Consider the following 18,910-nt stretch of genomic DNA (forward strand, 5'->3'; position numbering starts at 1 on the left):
TTATCAGGCGTCTTGCATTGTAGTCACAAACCAGCGAATCAGACAGAACTGTTGCCGAGGAAAACGGACAATGCCCGAAGCCCCTCTTGCAAAGCTCCTATTCTTGATATTTAACCCCTTACCGACCAGGTCTATTTTGGCTTTAATCACCAAGCATTTTTTTTAAATAGTTTCATTGTCGCATTCCTGGAGTCATAACTTTTTTATTTTCCCTTCATCATAGCGGTATGAAGGTTTGTTTTTTGTGGAACTAGTTATAATATATTGGTTGACTTTTATTAACATTTGGGGAGTGGGAATTGAAAAAAACAGCTATTCCATCATGTTTTTTTGCATTATGAATTTACCCTGATCATTATGCGGCGTAAATAACAAGGTAACTTTATTCTATGGTTTGGCATGATTACGGCAATACCAAATACGTGGAGGCTTTTTATGGTTCTCTACTTTTGCATAATAAAAAACTCTTTTAAACAAAAATTATTTGTTTTTACATCGTTTTTATTTTTCCGTTGATGTAGCAATATGTGGGCTTGTTTCTTGCGGGACAAGTTGTAGTTTTCATTAACACCATTTTGGGGTACATGGGACTTATTGATTAAGTTTTCATGTCTTTTTTTGGGGGGAGGATGGAAAAAAAAAGGATTCCAATGTTGTTTCTTGCGTTTGTTTTGTATGGAGTTTACCTTGCGTGTTAAATAATGTGTTAAACTATTTTGTCATGGCCTAATAGGCATATAGTCATGGCAAGCCTGGGGCCTTTGTTAGGTCCCTGGCTGCCATGGCAACCCATCGGCGCTTATGGGGTATCAGAGGGAGCTCCCTCCATCTGTCTAATGACCTAGATGCTGCGGTCACTATTGATCGTGGCATTTAAGGGGTATAAACGGCAGCGATCAGAGTTTTTTTCTGATCCTGGCCGTTGTAGCGGGAGCCAAGCTGTCAGTCACAGCCATGCTACCGCGGTGATTGTGCGGGCACAGCTTCTGTGGCCATGCGATCATCATTACATACATACACTTCCGGATGCGGGAAGAGAATCATTCATATGACATGCATCTACGTGATAATGTGGGAAGGGGTTAAAGGAGTATTCCACAGGCTCCACATATAAAGGTTGATCTTTGTATAATTAAGTTTTAAAATTTTCCAATATACATTCTGTATCAATTCTTTATAGTTTTAAAGTAACACACCTACTGCTGCAAACACTCTAGGACTGTCTAACCATAGACCATGGCGTTTACTGGCAGCCAGTGGCACATGGCTGTGAATAAAAGAACATTTTTAATTGGCTGAAGATTACTATAGTTTTGCTGACTCGGACTCACCCCAAGATTCACAGTTAGGTTGGGTTCACACGACCTATTTTCAGACGTAATGGAGGCGTTTTACGCCTCGAATTACATCTGAAAAAACGGCTCCATTACGCCGACAAACATCTGCCTATTACTTTCAATGGGCTTTACGATGTTCTGCGCCGACAACCTGTCATTTTACGCGTCGCTGTCAAAAGACGACGCGTAAAATTACAGCCTCGTCAAAAGTGCAGGACACTTCTTGGGACGTAATTGGAGGCGTTTTTCATTGACTCCAATGAAGAACAGCTCCAAATTACATCCGTAAAAGACGCCGCGAAAAACGCGAGTACATGCAATTATGTCTGAAATTCAGGAGCTGTTTCCTCCTGAAAACAGCTCCGTAATTTCAGACGTAATTGTAGTTATCGTGTGCACATACCCTAACATTGTGGCATTCTATGGAACCTCCCTATTGTACGTAGATGTAGCAGTAATATTAATTTATATTTAGCGGCTTAGGTGACATTAGTGTTCGCAGTGTGCTGTCGCCATTTCCTGTGTAATATATATATATTTACAGTGGATATAAAATGTCTACACACCCCTGTTAAAATGCCATGTTTTTGTCATGTCAAAAAATCAGTACAAGTTGAATCATTTCAGAACTTTTTCCACCTTTACTGTGGCCCATAATCTGTATAATTCCATTGAAAATCAAACTGAAATATTTTAAAGGGGAAAAATAAAAATAACAAAACTGCAATAAAATGGTTGCATAAGTGTGAACACCCTCTTATAATTGGGGATTTGGTTGTGTTCAGAATTAGCCAATCACATTTATACTCATGTTAAATAGTAGTCAGTAGCTAAACGTTTGACAAACTTCTGACATGTCATAGTGACATGTCAGACGTTTGGATTGGTGGGGGTCCGAGCACTGAGACTCCCGCCAATCGCTAGAACGAAGCAGCTGAAGGTCTCGTGTCTGTTCGACTTTTTCCGGAAAGCCGATGTATCAGAGTACGGGCTCATAGACTTTCAATTGAGTCCGTACACCGATACATTTATCTCCAGAAGAAAACGAACAGACACGAAGCGGCTGAGCCATCACACAAGCACTTCAGCTGCTTCGTTCTAGCGATTGGTGGGGGTCTCAGTGCTCGGACCCCCACCAATCCAAACTTCTGACATGTCACTATGACATGTCAGAAGTTTGTCAAACGTTTAGCTACACTTTAACCCATTAGTGACCAGCCTATTTTAGACCTTAATGACCAAGCAATTTTTTTTGTTTTTCCATCGTCGCCTTTAGGCTGGGTTCACACACACTATTTACGGACGTAATTCGGGCGTTTTAGCCCCGAATTACGTCCGAAAATGCGGCTCAAAAACGTCGGCAAACATCTGCCCATTCATTTGAATGGGTCTTACGATGTTCTGTGCCGACGGTCATTTTTTTTACGCGCCGCTGTCAAAAGGCGGCGCGTAAAAAAGACACCCGCGTCAAAAAAGTGCCTGTCACTTCTGGACTCCATGGAAAAACAGCTCCAATTACGTCCGTAATGAACGCAGCGAAAGACGTCTGCACATGCCATTACGGCTGAAATTACGGTGCTGTTTTCTCCTGAAACAGCCCCGAAATTTCAGCCGTAACGGACGCTGCCGTGTGAACATACCCTTAAAGAGCTATAACTTTTTTATTTTTACGTCGACATAGCTGTATGAGGACTTTTTTTAAACAGGATTGTATGCTTAATGGCACCATTTTAGGGTACATTTAATTTTTTAATTAAGTTTTATTTACTTTTTTTGGGAGGAAAATAAAAATAAACAGCAATTCCGCCATTGTTCTATGCGTTTTAAATTTAAGACGTTCACAGTTCGGCGTAAATAACATTTTTGCATCATTGCATTCCAAGAGCCAGAACTTTTTTATTTTTCCACCAAAGTAGTGATATGTGGGCTTGTTTTTTGTTGGAATGAGGCATAGTTTTCATTGGTACTTTTTTGGGGTTCATGGGACTTATTGATTAACTTTTATTATTACTTTTTTGGATGGCAATTGAAAAAAATAGCAATTTCACCATCGTTTTTTTGCGTATTTTTTTTTACGGCGTTCACCTTGCGGTTTAAATGACATGTTAACATTATTGTTATTGTTTTGGTCATTACGGTCGCGGTGATACCATGTTTGTGTACTTTTATTAAATGTTTACTAAATGAAACCACTTTTTAATGGAAAATTTTTTTTTATTTTTTTTTTTAAACTGTAATCTTTATTAATAATTTTTATTTAACATTTATTACTTATTTTTTCAGTCCCACTAGGGGACTTCATTATGCAATATTTTAATCGCAGATAAAATGCTTTGGTATAATTAGTATACCAAAGCATAATTGCCTGTCAGTGTAAAACAGCCTAATAGGTATATAGCCATTGCAGGCCTGGGGGCCTTTGTTAAACCCCTGGCTGCAGCGACATACGTGCCGTCGATGGATGAGAGAGGGAGCTCCCTCCCTCTGTAAACAAGTTAAATGCCGTGGTCGCTACTGACCGCAGCATTTAACGGGTTAAACGGACCCGCGATCTAAGTAAACTTCAATCGCTACCGTTGGAGCAGGAGCACGGCTGTCATCAGACAGCCGACCCCCGACTCCGGCCTGCACGGAACACCCGTGCAGGACCTAGACTAGGCTGCCGTGAAAAGGCGGCGGCCTAGCCTAAGGCCACTTAGTGACCACCGTGAAAAGGCGTATTAGTGGTCACTAAGGGGTTAAAGTGATTCTGATTAACCACATATAAAGTTCAGCTGTTCTAGTAGGATTTTCCTGACATTTTCTTTGTTGCATGTGATGTCAAAAGCCATGGTCCGTAAAAAGCTTACACCACATCAAAGGGATCTGATTGTTGAAAGGCATCAGTCAGGAGAAGGGTACCAAAGAATTTTCAAGGCATTAGATATACCATGGAACACAGTGAAGACGGTCATCAAGAAGTGGATTACATTTGGCAACACAATAGTGACATTAACAAGAACTGGACGTCCCTCAAAACTTGCTGAAAAGACAAGACAAAAATTGGTCCGGGAGGCTACCAAGAGGCGTACAGCTACATTAAAGGAGCTGCAGGACTTTCTGACAGGTACTGGTTGTGTAGTGCATGTGACAACAATCTCCTGTTTTCTTCATATATCTGGGCTGTGGGGTAGGGTGGCAGAATGCAAGCCTTTTCTAACAAAGAAAAACATCCAAGCCCGGCTATGTTTTGCAAAGACCTACCTCAAGTCTGCCAAAAGCATGTGGGAAAAGGGTTATGGTCTGATGAGACCAAGGTTGAACTTTTTGGCCATTATTCCAAAAGATATGTTTGGCGTAAAGCCAACACTGCACATCACCAAAAGAACACCATACCCACAGTGAAGCATGGTGGAGGCAGCATTATTGAGCATGGTGGAGCAGCATTATGGAGCATGGTGGAGACAGCATTATGGAGCATGATGGAAGCAGCATTATGGAGCATGGTGGAGGCAGCATTATGGAGCATGGTTGAGGCAGCATTATGGAGCATGGTGGAAGCAGCATTATGGAGCATGGTGGAGGCAGCATTATAGAGCATGGTGGAGGCAGCATTATGGAGCATGGTGGAGGCAGCATTATGGAGCATGGTGGAGGCAGCATTATGAAGCATGGTGGAGGCAGCATTATGGAGCATGGTGGTGGCAGCATTATGGAGCATGGTGGTGGCAGCATTATGGAGCGTGGTGGAGGCAGCATTATGGAGCGTGGTGGAGGCAACATTATGGAGCATGGTGGAGGCAGCATTATGGAGCATGGTGGAGGCAGCATTATGGAGCATGGTGGAGGCAGCATTATGGAGCATGGTGGAGGCAGCATTATGTAGAGCATGGTGGAGGCAGCATTATGGAGCATGGTGGAGGCAGCAGTATGGAGCATGGTGGAGGCAGCATTATGGAGCATGGTGGTGGCAGCATTATGGAGCATGGTGGAGGCAGCATTATGGAGCTTGGTGGAGGCAGCATTATGGAGCGTGGTGGAGGCAGCATTATGGAGCATGGTGGAGGCAGCATTATGGAGCATGGTGGAGGCAGCATTATGGAGCATGGTGGAGGCAGCATTATGGAGCATGGTGGAGGCAGCATTATGGAGCATGGTGGAGGCAGCATTATGGAGCATGGTGGGGGCAGCATTATGGAGCATGGTGGAGGCAGCATTATGGAGTATGGTGGAGGCAGCATTATGGAGCATGGTTGAGGCAGCATTATGGAGCACGGTGGAGGCAGCATTATGCTTTGGGGCTGTTTTTCTGCAGCTGGAACTGGGGCTTTAGTCAGTGTGGAGGGAATTATGAACAGTTCTAAATATCAGGCAATATTGGCACGAAACCTGCAGCCTCTGCTAAAAAGCTGAACAGCAATTTCACCTCTCAGCACGACAACGACCCAAAGCAAAACCTCCAAATCAACAAAAGAATGGCTTCACCACAAGATCAAAGTTTTGGAATGGCCCAGCCAGAGCCCAGACCTGAATCCCATTGAAAATCTGTGGGGTGACCTGAAGAGGGCTGTACACAGGAGATGCCCTCACAATCTGACAGATTTGGAGCTTTTGCAAGAAGAGTGGGCAACAATTGCCAAGTCAAGATGTGCCATGCTGATAGACTTTTACCCAAAAATACCAAATGCTGTCATAAAGTCAAAGGGTAATTCAACAAAGTATTAGTTTAAGGGTGTGCAGATTTATGCAACCACATTATTTTTGCAACACACATGAATATATAAATATTTTTATGTATTTATTTTATAGTGTCCACCGTGTAGTATAATTGTCATATTAACTTATTCTGCGGGTCGATACGATCACAAAATGTATATACTTTTTAATGTTTTATTACTTTTCTAAAATAAAACCACTTTTTAAAAAATAAAAATCTTTGTTTTTTTGGTGTCGCCATATTTGGAGAGCCATAACATTTTCTGTTGACGGTCCTGTGTGAGGGCTTGTTTTTTTGCCGAATAAATTGACGTTTCCGTTGGTAACATTTTGGGGGTACATATCACTTTTTAATTACCTTTTATGCCGGATGAACAAAAAACATCAATTCTGGCTTTGGTTTTCATTTTCTATGTTACATCGTTCACCCTACGGATGAGTAACGTGATAGTATAGTATGGGTCATTACGATTGCGGCCATGTCACTTTTGTTTAGCTTTTTCTTCCCCCTAATACAGCATCTTTTATTGTTGAGATGGTGGTTTTTAGTGGGTTGTTTTTTACTTCAATTTTTGCTTACACTTTAAAAAAATGTGTATTTCTTTTTTCAATGTGTATTAGTCTTACAAGAGGACTTGACTATGCAATCCTTTTATCGATTGCATAATACATTGCACTACTTATGTATTGTATTTATTGTGCTTGCCGATCAGTATCTACTGACGGGCAGCCTATTGGGCCCTGCCTCTGGCTCATGTCCATGGTAGGCCCTCTGCTGGCATGGAACTGGTGGCATCGTGGGTATTCCAATGGGCTGACAGATGGAGACCCCTCTCTATGTAAAGCTTCTGAGATTCTGCAGTCGCTATTGACCACGGCATCTAAGGGATTAACCGGTCAGGATCAGCGCTAGCCCAGCACAGGGCGGGAAGGGATTAAAGATTATTAAAAAAGTACCGTTGTAACAGGTTGCCTATTCTGTTGCCAATAGATCCTGTTGTTTAGCAGGACAGAAAAAAGTTGCCTGCATCCTTTTTGTGTCCCGTAAAAAAACAAAACAGTACCTCTGAAAAGCATGCAAAAATGTGGTGTAAACCTAGCCAAAGTTTAATGCGTGGATTTTAAAAAGTACCAAGGCTGGCGCCATATTGGTTTTCCAGGTCATTTGTAAAAGGCTGCTAACCATTCTTATACTCACTGGCGTAGGACAAAAGGCCATTTGTGAGGCTGGGCAATTTTTGGGTGAAATTTTTGGCTAGTTGTCTCAAGATTAACTTCCTGTGGGGATGATATAGTTCGACCATGAATAGATAGGCATATATGTTATTGGGAATGTCAGCTAAAGGATCTGGTGGTTTTTGAGGCTACAGATTTCCTCTGGTAGAAATAGAGAACAGCATAATGTATGAGGGCGCTACAGTATTAGAAGACCTGTTGGTAGGCATGAATGGGCTTTTTATCGTTATATATGGAACCAAAGTTTGGGGACTGGTATAGTCGCTTGAACAAATCTAAAATATTGCTCTAAATTTTTACTTTTTTCTAGGCACATGCACTGTATGTATATATGAAGCCCACAAAAAGATCATGCTTGATAGCGACAGAATAAATCTCCGGAGTCAAAAGCTCGAAGGTGGAAATGGCTCTGAGGCTATTTCCAGGATAAATTGGTTAACCAGAGAGAAAAAGAAAATCCATATTCCATAGCTCAGGTGTTAGCCAAAATTACAGAGGTTCACATAAGGGCAGGATGTGTTATCTAAAATTTGTCTTCAAAACCTAATGTGACAGAATTAGATGTGTTTAACCTGTTTGGAAAAACACTGGCTCCTGGCCTGTAATACAGGGTGAGTCACAGGCACCTGTGAAATGTTGTCCCAGGGTACGCTAAAAAAAACTTCTCCTCCATCCAAGTCATTTTCCTCTTTATTTATTAGTTATCTAAGACGTTGTGCCCTGCATTCATCCTTCTGTCATTAAATAAGTCCCTGTATTATCTCTGAAACGGTAACTTTTTTTTATTTCCATCCCGACTTTAGTCATTTCTGCAAAAACATATTTCTAAGACTATTAAAGAACGTTTGGTCTCTGCAAGAGGTCTATGAGTGTTAGTAGATGACCTTTCCTTTTTTCCTGTGGTTTGTTTATTATCCGTTTCTAGTGACGGGCTGAGGTATAGGGACCGGGGCCAAATCCTTTTCTCAGACAAACCTCCTGAATTCCATTCGGCAAATACTTCTGAAAGCCACGAGCCAAACAGCATGTCAAAAAGTGACACAACACTGGGCAATCCTTGCACAGGATGCAGCTCAATTTTAAGTACCAGATACACAGCTAATGTAAGTGTTGCAAATATTGACATAGCTGGAAAGCCGTGGCAAGAATATTGTTATATTTCAGCACGGAAAAAAACTTTTTTGTTTTTGATCAAAATTTGATCTGGCGCCGTATTGTGCACAACTCTATAAGCTTCTTTATTTTCAATAAAGAGAGAGATCACACTTATCTGATCTGTATGGCTATTTTGGGGAACTGTTCAGGCAGATGCTTAGAGTAGCAGACACGTGGCACAGGTGATGATTGGCGTCGCAGATGACAGGACGTGGCAGATGATATCAAACATGGCAGATGATACCAGACGTGGCAGTTGATATCAGACGTAGTAGATGAGGCACACACGACTCCAACAATAGGCTTAGGAACAGGAATGAAACACAGCAACAGGATATAGGAAGCAGGAAATGGGAACACTGGGAGCAGGATACAATTAAGGAACCATTTGCATAGACGAACACAGAAGGACTAACAACGCTCAGGCAAAGAGAGGAAGGGCAGAGCCCTTTTTTAAAGTCCAGGATGTCACTGGGTTGGTTGGGAAACTTTAGACAGATGTGAAAGCCATTGGCTCTAATGACATTAGCTAGTTTACCAGACCAAGGCCTAATAAAGAATGGTCACGGGGGCCCCGTACTAGAGATAGGTGCGGGTCCTAGAGGTGGGACCTGCATCTATCGAAAAATGTATGGCATATCCTTTGGATATGTCATAAATGTATCCAATGAGAATACCCATTTAATAACAATTTTCAACCAGGAGACCGAATTCCATATTTTTTTTTTCCTTGCTAATGTCAGATTATTGTTATGAACGCTCCTCACTGGTTTCCTCAGTCATGACCTTAAATCCATCTTATCACAGTAAGAGGTTATAAATGAAGGATTCGACTGAAAGATTTCTTCTAGATTATGTGGTAAGAACTGACTGACCCTAGGTTAGTCTACACCCAAGAAATTGGGGGCATAGACAAGCAAACTTTCCTTACTCATTGCTTTATCATAAATGTAGAGTTGTATAACTTGTAAAGAAAGTGTTTCCTTAATCACTGTGATATAACTTTCATAACTAATGTTCTCCTACTATTTTAAGAAGAACCAGACCTCTTCTCCGTCACTGATGTGGAAATAGAAGCAGACCTCCCTGCTCAGTTAAAGTCGGTAATCTTGCCACAAAAGAAAATCCTGAGAGAATCTGTGGTGGTTTTAAGACATGAGCCCTCTGTGGGCTTCTTTCCCCAGTGAATCCTTTTTTCCAGTGAGGATTCTTTCTTATCCAGAGCCCTATCCATACTGACTCAATAAAAAGACCCACATTTGCAGGGCAAGTCGGAAAGATTAATTCTCTTAAAATCTTTCTTACTCAAATAAAAATGCTCTTTGTGTTATATCAGCACATTCCCTGGAATTGTTTAATGGAAAACTTGGATTTAGTTGAAACAGGATGGGATTCATTTTGGTGGCTCAACATATATCAAGACACTGATGGATTCTGACCCCTAATGTTTTATTTACTGTTAAAGAGGTTATCTCATCATGACAACCCATTTCTATATGCCCCATTAGGGCAAAGTGGAAACTGTCCTTAACGTCCTGGTACATGGGGGACTCCTCTTTTATGAAATTCAGGTTATGTGCACTTCATAGAGGTGGGTCCCCAATGTGCCTAAACTGCCTCCCGCTCTGGCATACCTGACACGTCTATAATATTAGGAAACGTCCGTCCCTTTAAGATTGCCATGACTACTAGTCTAGCTTCTGGGCGGCTCCAGTTTTAGTTGCAGAGCCTATACCACTACCCTGTCTTTCTTCCTTTCAGATTGAAGGGTGAAGTATTTAAATCTGGTTTGGTTCTTTGTTCTTTGCTTGTGATTCTCCTTGTTTGCATGTGTTTGATCAAGCTCCTGATTATACATACCCTGTACCTTTGACTATTTGAACTTTTGCAACTGGACCTTGGCTTGTCTCTGGGTTTACCCCTTGCTCACTTCCTGATATCCTCTAGCTTTGTGATTTGGACTTTCTGTTTACCCTCTGGCTGTCTTGTTACCTGTTCTGGTATTGCCTGCATTGCACCTCTTATCCAACACCGATCTCTGTTAAAGCAACCTGCGTTCTATGCAGCCAAATCCAACCTGCCTTGTGGTGGGCTCTGGTGAAGAAAATAGAGTAGCCTTAGATTCTGCTGATCAGAGTTGTGACGGATTTGAGGTAGCGGATTTACTTGCACGCTTGTTCCAGACGGTATCCAGCTGCCTTTGGAGAAACACTCACATAGCAATTCCATCGACTTTCACTCTGGGAATTGCTCAACTAGTGATTCCATAACACATGATACAACCTCAATTCCTCAATACCTTTCAGCAGCCTGTAGTTCCCCGTTCCCTGCCTGCAGGCTGTTTGTAGATGTTCAGAAACCTCAGTCTCAAAAAAATCTTTCTAAAATAATACATTAAATGGTAGACGGGAAGGAGGGGGGTGCTTCTGCAGCTTCTCTCTCTGTGTCTGTGAGACTACATGCTGTGAGAGGGGAGAAGGAACAGTGGGAAGTCATCTGATTGATTGAGTGCTGAGCACATGGCAGCATCACACCAGGGAAGACCCGCCCACTCGTGTGATTGTATTTGCATTAAAGTAGGCATGCTTTAACTGTATTGATGTAGCTGTTGGCCAAACACTTGTTCGGCCAACAACAATTTTTCCCGACTCTAACATAAACTTGTATATTAGAATCAAACATGCCTGATCACACTTTTCCTCGACATCCTGCGTTAAAGGACAGTCAGGAGGAATCCATACACATTAGATCGTCAGCCAATTGCATTGTATAGCTATATTTATCACTAACCTAAAAATTTGGTACATTGTATTGACATTACAGGGACAGATCTGCTGATACTCCGTACCACTTTCCAGTACTACAGTGGGTAACGCATTACAAGAGGTAGTGATGCTTTTTGTTGTTTTCTCTTTTTACAGGTTCAAAACACGTATTAAACAGATTCTCTACATATATACAGATTTGCTAATTGACCCATATATATATATATATATATATATATATATATATGTATTATATATATATATATATATATATATATATATAAAAACATTGTTTTTTTATTCTAATCTATTCAAAATAGCCCAACTTCCATTCACACATTACATACATACATTCATCATACAGTAACCTATAGGAACATTACATTACTTTCTATATGTTATCCAAAAACATGTGAACAGAGCATTATACCTGCCACACATATGCTGAAATAAAGGTATTGTGTCATCAGAAAATAACCTATTGATTAAATCAAGTTTTTAGTTTAAGCCTATTTTTCTAGGAATTTTTTGGTTATGTTTTTTTTTTTCTATGTTATTATCTATATTAAAAATAATCCCAAAGTCTTGCAGTTTTCACTCTGGCCACTGAGCCTGACAATAGACTGACCTTTCCTTTTCTGTAGAGATCACTTCACAACAGTCATCTCATTATCATCACAGGCAGGATTACACTGACAAGTAATACCTATATGTACATAAGGCTCAGTTCACATCTCGTTTTGTGCACACGTTTGTGGTATACGATGACGTATACGTTTTTAAAGTAATAAAAACATATTCATTTGTAACATGCTTACGTATTTTTGTGGTATACATCGCATACGTTTTTATAAGTTTGTGTCCGTTCTTCTAAAAACGTATACATTTTTTTTGTTCTTTAGCAAAATCAGACTTTGTAAAGTTAAGATTTCCCATAGAAGGTTACAATAACGTATACATTTTACGTATGCAAACATAGGGTTTAATATTGCATACGTAATCCATACGTCACTATTGACTTCAACAAAAATAAAAATGTATACGTTTTTGAAAAGTACTGAAAAGCGTAGGAGACTACGCTTTTCAGGACATTGAAAAAAAAAAGGATACAACGTAAGCAAACAAAACGTCCCCTCCTGTTGACAGGTTCCTACAGTCCATGTGGCTGCTCTAAAGCATCTCTATAAACGTTGTTAGCAGCTCAGGCAAGGTGGCTGCCCCCATAATCATGAACAGATAATAGAATAAAAAATCTGCCATAAAAAATAAAACCAGATAAAAAAAAATATTGGTTTTAATGAGACGATCCATTCCCTTTAATAAAGAAGGAACCTGGGGATCGGCTTGAAATGTAATGTATGGGAGCCTTATAATCAGGACTGTATAGACAAGTGGTGATGACCTTGAGGGACATCCCTACGTGAAGTTTTATAACAAATGTCTCTAATCCCATATGTATATTATTTGACTACATAAACACCATGTGCAATCTCCACATTAACAATAGATCCTATGGCATCTATACATACCACCGATAGACTTGTTATTGCTTAGAATGCCTGCAACGCACAGTATAAACCAAGTTTACGACGTGGATTTATTGTTACTTGACACCATAACAAGAATATTGTCTTCAGGAATGTAGAGTTTATTGTGCAGGCTTTATGAAGGAAGTTGTAAGCACAAGAAACATTGTGGTTACTGTATTTACATAGGGTTTAAGTTACGATAAGGAAAATTTATCCCAGGAAGACTGTAAAACTGTTATAGTGAAGTCATCCGTCATTATTGAACTTTAGTGGATGGGATTTCCTATCTTGGTTACGCGGCCTTCCCTCTCCCAAATTGGAAAAATGGTCCCTCCTGACAAGTGGGGTTTTCAGTCTTTTGGATGTTGAGCTGCTGGAATAAGTGGCTGCAGAAAGGTGAAAGATGAATCTTAATTTTGGCTGAATCTACGTGGAACTTGTGTTGAAACGATTCCCAGCCTCAAAGTGCTGTACAATAAAAGTTGCATAAAACTATTTTTGAGCAATTCAAAGGTATGTCCAAAATTGTATTCATTTTTCACCGTTTAATGTCTGCAGCTCCTTTGCAGACCTATGAATCTTTTTCTGACTACCAACAATCTCTGTCTGTAGTCTGATCCTACAGTCATGCAATCCTTCCATCTGCCCCTCTACTATCTGTAGGTTATCAAGAAGAAAGATCAAAAGAAGTATAGGAACACGACTGCAAGATCAGACTACACACAGGGTTTGTTTGTAGTCTGTAACCATAGAGACACATACAAATGCATAGGAGTATCTTAAAACAAGATTTGCTAAATTGCTTCGTTTTTGTTTTAGATGCACTAGAACAATAAAAATGGTTGCAAAGGAGGACATATCCTAATGGAAATGGTCAAATATCTTCAACCTTTTAGGATTTTTTTATGTAATTTCCACTTTTTTGGCTTACCATGTTTCCATGTTTATTAGATATTTGGGTCAAGATGGAATTAAATTTTTTACAACCTCTATTGTTACATTTGCTACAAATGTTGGATCCTTGATTCATCTCCTATCAACTTGGCACGGTCACTATTAAAGCTCCCACAGAGGTTGTCACTAAATGGCAAAGCTTCCTAGCTATACAAAGACATGATAGCAAGGAATTTATTCATGCATAGAATTACATAGGGTGGGAATCAGACTGCTGGGATCCCAGAGATGACTAGAACGGGGGACCTTGGTTAATGCTCCTATAGGTAAACACAGGGGGGAGTAACTCTATGGAGCACTTGCCAAGCATGTGTGTGGCCCATTCCATGCGAGTCTAGACAGCATATGAAAATAGCTGTCAAGGTCCGTAGCAGATTCGGAGTCCTGTGGCTGAACGATGACGGTGATAATAGCAAGAGTAGTCAAGTAACAGTTCAGTACACAGATGAGCAGCAGTAGTTTGTAGTGTGGAGCAGAGACGTGGTCAGGAAACAATCCAAGTTTGGTGCACAGATAAGAAGTAATAGTTTGTAGCGTGAAGCCGAGATGTGGTCACGCAAAGAATATCAAGAGGCAAGAATCAACAGAATCTAGACAACAGATTCAGCTGTAGAGCTGTCCAGAAATTCAGATAGCTCAGTAAGAAGAGCTACTACCTGGAATACAGGAGTTTCGGGTTTTGAATCCTGAAAAGCCTAGACCCAGTTGTCAGACCTCCACTGATCTAACATTTATATCAAAGGTTGATAGGGTGAAAATCTCTTTACCAGCTTCACGGAAGAGGACAATTCAAGGACATGATAATGGTGTATGAATGGCAGCTCCCCCTCTTACAGACTACAATTTTGTATAAGGACATGTTCACACGGCGCTCCAAAAATACGTGTAAAATACGCTACCGTTTTTGTTAAGCGCTTTTTAAAACACAAGCGTTTTTTTATGCATTTTCGGCGTGTTTTTTTATGCGTTTTGTGCGTGCTTTCTGCGCGTTTTCTTGGTGTCTATTAAGGACTCCCATTGACTATGGGAATATTTGGAGCAGTTCGGTGCGTTTTACGCGCCAAAGAATTGACCTGCCGCTTTTTTTTACACGACACTTTTTAAATACGCTCACATAAAACGTAACAAAATACGCGTCACATACAGGCTTTGTGAACAGGGCCTAAGAGATGTGCAAAGCCATGGCCGAGAATATGCACATTGCGCTCCACCTGAAAACAGCCAAGTCCCACTATTAATATTAATCACCTGGGACCTCCACGCTGGGACTCCTATCGATCTGGGACTCGATCACTACAGCAGGGGACCCCCCTCCCCATTTTCTCATCCTATGGATGGCCATGGTGTTATGGAGTTGTATGGCTTAGCATGCACACGACATGCTCCATACTAGTGTATGAGACATATGGAAGCAGCCAAGTTAAAAGCGGTCTGACCTCTACTCATCTAACATTAAGGGTATGTCCACACGCAGTGGTTTCAGACTTAATTCGGGCTGTTTACGCCTCCAAACATCTGCCCACTGCTTGCAATGGGATTTACGGTGTTCTGTTCCCACGGGGCGTAATTTTACGCATCGTTGTCAAAATACGGCGCGTAAAATGACGCCACGTAAAAAGAAGGGCAGGTCATTTCTTGGAACGTTTTTGGAGCCGTTTTTCATTGACTCCATTGAAAAACAGCTCCAAAAACGTCCGTAAAATACGCCGCAAAAAACGTGAGTTGCTACAAACACGTCTGAAAATCAGGAGCTGTTTTTGCTTGAAATTGTATGTTGTGTAAAGTATAAATGTCTTATAAGATGGAGAAATTAGCACACTTGAGACTTCTGCATCTTAATGGTGCTGATCACATTGGTGTAACGGAAGCTTGGCACGGTCACATTCCAGACAACGTTTAATAGAGAGATTAATAACACACTTAAAGGGGATGTCCATCCAAATTATGTTCAACATTTATTAAACTTTTTTAGTAATAGAAACAGTTTTCTGGTTTTCTTTTCCTTTTATTTCTGTTGATTTAAACTTTGAAACTTGCCAGTTTTCTGTTCTAATTCTTCTGTTGCTATGTTTATATGTCCTTAGCAACCATCAAGCATAGATTATATGCTGATCTTTCTTGTTGAAACCCCAAATGTAAAACGTTGTTATATTCTGTTAGTAAGGCCTAACTAGTAATAGGGACAATATGCAGTTTCTAGAGGATTGAATCTCTACACCCCCCTATTAAAGTTTATTTGGCTCAGTGTATGTGCGGTAGTTACCTGATAATCTTTTCTTTCTCACTAATAATTTAGTGACTTGTTGTTTATTGTCATTCTGACCTTGTTGTAATAGAAATCAGCTTTGTATTCACTGATTACATGGTTAACTTGTGCCAATCGGAACAAGCCAAGCTGCAGTGTAAAGCATGGGGAAGGTATAGAGCAGCAGCCTAAGTCTATATTCGGACAGCCATTGGACTTAACACTAGCTCAGATTCTAAAATGACATAGCAGCTAAACTAGTCACTGATCAGAGCTCGTAAATAGTGACTTTTAGATAATTTTTAAGACCACAAATAAATATTTATTATGTCTATAATTAAACTACCTCATGACTTTTAATGGGTTTTCCATTTTTAGGAAATATCTCTGTAGTAAGAGAAGAAACTAGTAGTGAATATAATAATAATATAATAATACTGAAAACACCCCTTTTAGTCATAGAAACCTTGTAGTATGACCAACAGGATATGTCAGATTTGTCATGCTCATCCAGCAGACGTATTAGTGGAATAGAGGCTGTATTATGTCAGTTTGTGTCCATAGTACATTGGCAGAATACAGACTGTTTCTGTAAAAATGTTTCAGATTAGGACTGCAGTAAAAACCTCTTTGTATTCTGCTGCTGACAGGTCTGTAATTCAACCATGAGAAATTTGATATTTCCTTCAGCCAATGAGGTTATTACCTTCTACCAGTTCTTCTAAACTTCCTTCTTTGAGGCTCCTGGATGCCAGCTACTTTACTCATCCTTGTGGTTTGTACTAGACACATTGGGCTTCATGTATAATTCCCACTGCAGCCAAAAAGTGTAAGTTTTGGCATTTGTTTGGTTGATTTGGCCGATACTACTACTTTTTGTCTTTTTGATTATTATATGAGGCCCAGTGTTAAAAATTCTGGTCAATTACTATCAATTAACATCGTTTTTTTTTCTTTTCTAAAATATTAACATAACTTTTCACAAATTCTTTAATTATTTTCTTTGCAGCAAACGGCATGTACATGGGTAGTCAAGAAATGGTGAAGGTCGTTGAAAGGGACAATGCCACAATCAAGCAACATTTAAACAAGGTACCTTTTCTTGTGATGTCTCACAACTCACCAGGTGTCTTCATCTATGTCGCGGCTAGCCTCAACCATTAAGCCCTAATGCACACGATCGCGTGTGCTCCACCCCCCCATGTCCCATCCGTGATCTGTGGAAAGATAGGACATGTCCTATCCTTCCACGGATAAGACAGTCGGGCCGTTTTCACAGACCCGATTCACCCACTAAACTAAATGCGTCCATGAAAACTATCAGGTGCCACTGGGATGCCTTAAAAAAGGTGGCACTCGGTTGTGTGCAACTGGGCTTACCCAGGAACTTCACCTTCCAGTGATCTGAAGTCTATTCTATACATAGGTCTCTATGGCCCTCCCACCACCACACCGGCAGAAGAACATTTCCACCTAGAGGATCTTTATAACCGATAAAAGGAAACTATTTTGTGGCCCTGAAATTTCGGACAATGTTTTGCAGCAAAGCTAATAAGGGGGTTTCTTTGGGCTTCCAAAATTAAAGTTAGTTAAAAAATCACAGAAGTGATCATACTTTGTAATACTTGATCAGATCTCCAACATGGTTTGTTTACACACAGTGCACCAATAGACAAGGTTTACATAGAAATATGTATGCGTACCACATTCAAGTACATGTAAAAAAAGAAAATGCAGTCCTCGGTATATGCTGCGGGACAAGGTAATATCTACACCGTCTCTCAGGAGTCAAAGTTCTGAAGGCTATATGTTAGAAAGTCTTATTTTATGAGCGTTTTACCTTAATTTTAAGAAACCTAGACAACCCTTTAAAGACGTCATTGATCTGTACTGGAAGTAAACTCACAGATAATGCTCTGACAGCAAAGTGGCACCCAAAGCTAATATCAGTGGAGGGGACATTCTGTTATTTACCGCTCAGACCACTAGTAGTAAGCTACCCTGAGGTCCCTCACTCTAACAGGTAGGGTTAGCCATCTTAACAGAAATCAGTGGATTGTATGAAGGTCATAGGATGCCACCTTTCCAAAAAATGGGTTTTTCCTATTTCTGCCTGGATACCATTGCCTTTGACAAATGTTAAGTACTGTTATTGTGAGGTGAAAATATGTAAGACCAATCACAGCACGGCCAATCACAGAATTGGACAGGTAACTGCTCATATATTGGGAGAGAACACTACCATGTTCCAAACGTACTCTTCAAGCCTCAATGGCATTTGATCTGTTCATCAGGAGCTTTATGAATTGGGCTTCCATTGACCTAGAAGTTGGATCAACATGGGAGATGCCAAGCATCAACAAGAGCACAGTTAATGGGAGTTTCCCATGAAAAACATTTATCACATATCCATAGGATGTTTAATCATTGGAGTCTGAATACTGACACCTCCACCATTCATAAGAATGGGAGTCCCATGTCCCCTGTTTCCTATTAGTGGGTCAGCAGGAAAGCGTAGGAGAAGAATGGAGAGGAGGCCACACTTGCGGGTAGGAGATACAGAAACCTCCCTTTCGCACTGTTTCTTGTTGACTCACTCATAGGGGTGATGTGATCCCGGTTCTCATGATCCGTGGAGGTCCTATGGATATGTTATAAAACACCCACCAATCAAACAAGTACCATATATCCTATAGATCTGTAATAAATGTTTTTCTTGGGAAATTCCCTTTAAATCACACCATTGCTGGACTCCGTGTTCTTTGGTTCATCATTTAAAAATATAACTATTAAATCAAGGTTTGGTGGACGTCTATTTGATGGGATGCGTTCTTCCATGAAAAGCCTCGTGAAGAAAGAATTATGGTCTGGAACTATTATATGGTCCACATACAATGACATTTTAGAAAATTGCATGCTTCTAACTTGTTCTTGTTTCACCATGACAATGCCCTTGTGCACAAAGTTGGTTCATAAAATATTCTTGGAAAATGT

General features: G+C 40.4%; 1 protein-coding gene across 6 annotated transcripts in view; it reads left to right on the plus strand.

The window, feature by feature from the left end:
- The window catches only part of LDAH (lipid droplet associated hydrolase), a 218,993-nt gene that overhangs the window by 166,653 nt on the left and 33,430 nt on the right, over positions 1-18,910 (plus strand). For all 6 annotated transcript variants that reach the window (XM_075861051.1, XM_075861047.1, XM_075861049.1 and 3 more), the window contains one exon: positions 16,926-17,008. In XM_075861051.1, the coding sequence (XP_075717166.1) occupies positions 16,926-17,008 (83 nt within the window). The remainder of the gene's footprint in view (positions 1-16,925; positions 17,009-18,910) is intronic.

The sequence above is a fragment of the Rhinoderma darwinii genome, chromosome 4 (genome assembly GCF_050947455.1).
Source record: "Rhinoderma darwinii isolate aRhiDar2 chromosome 4, aRhiDar2.hap1, whole genome shotgun sequence".
NCBI classification, from domain to species: domain Eukaryota; kingdom Metazoa; phylum Chordata; class Amphibia; order Anura; family Rhinodermatidae; genus Rhinoderma; species Rhinoderma darwinii.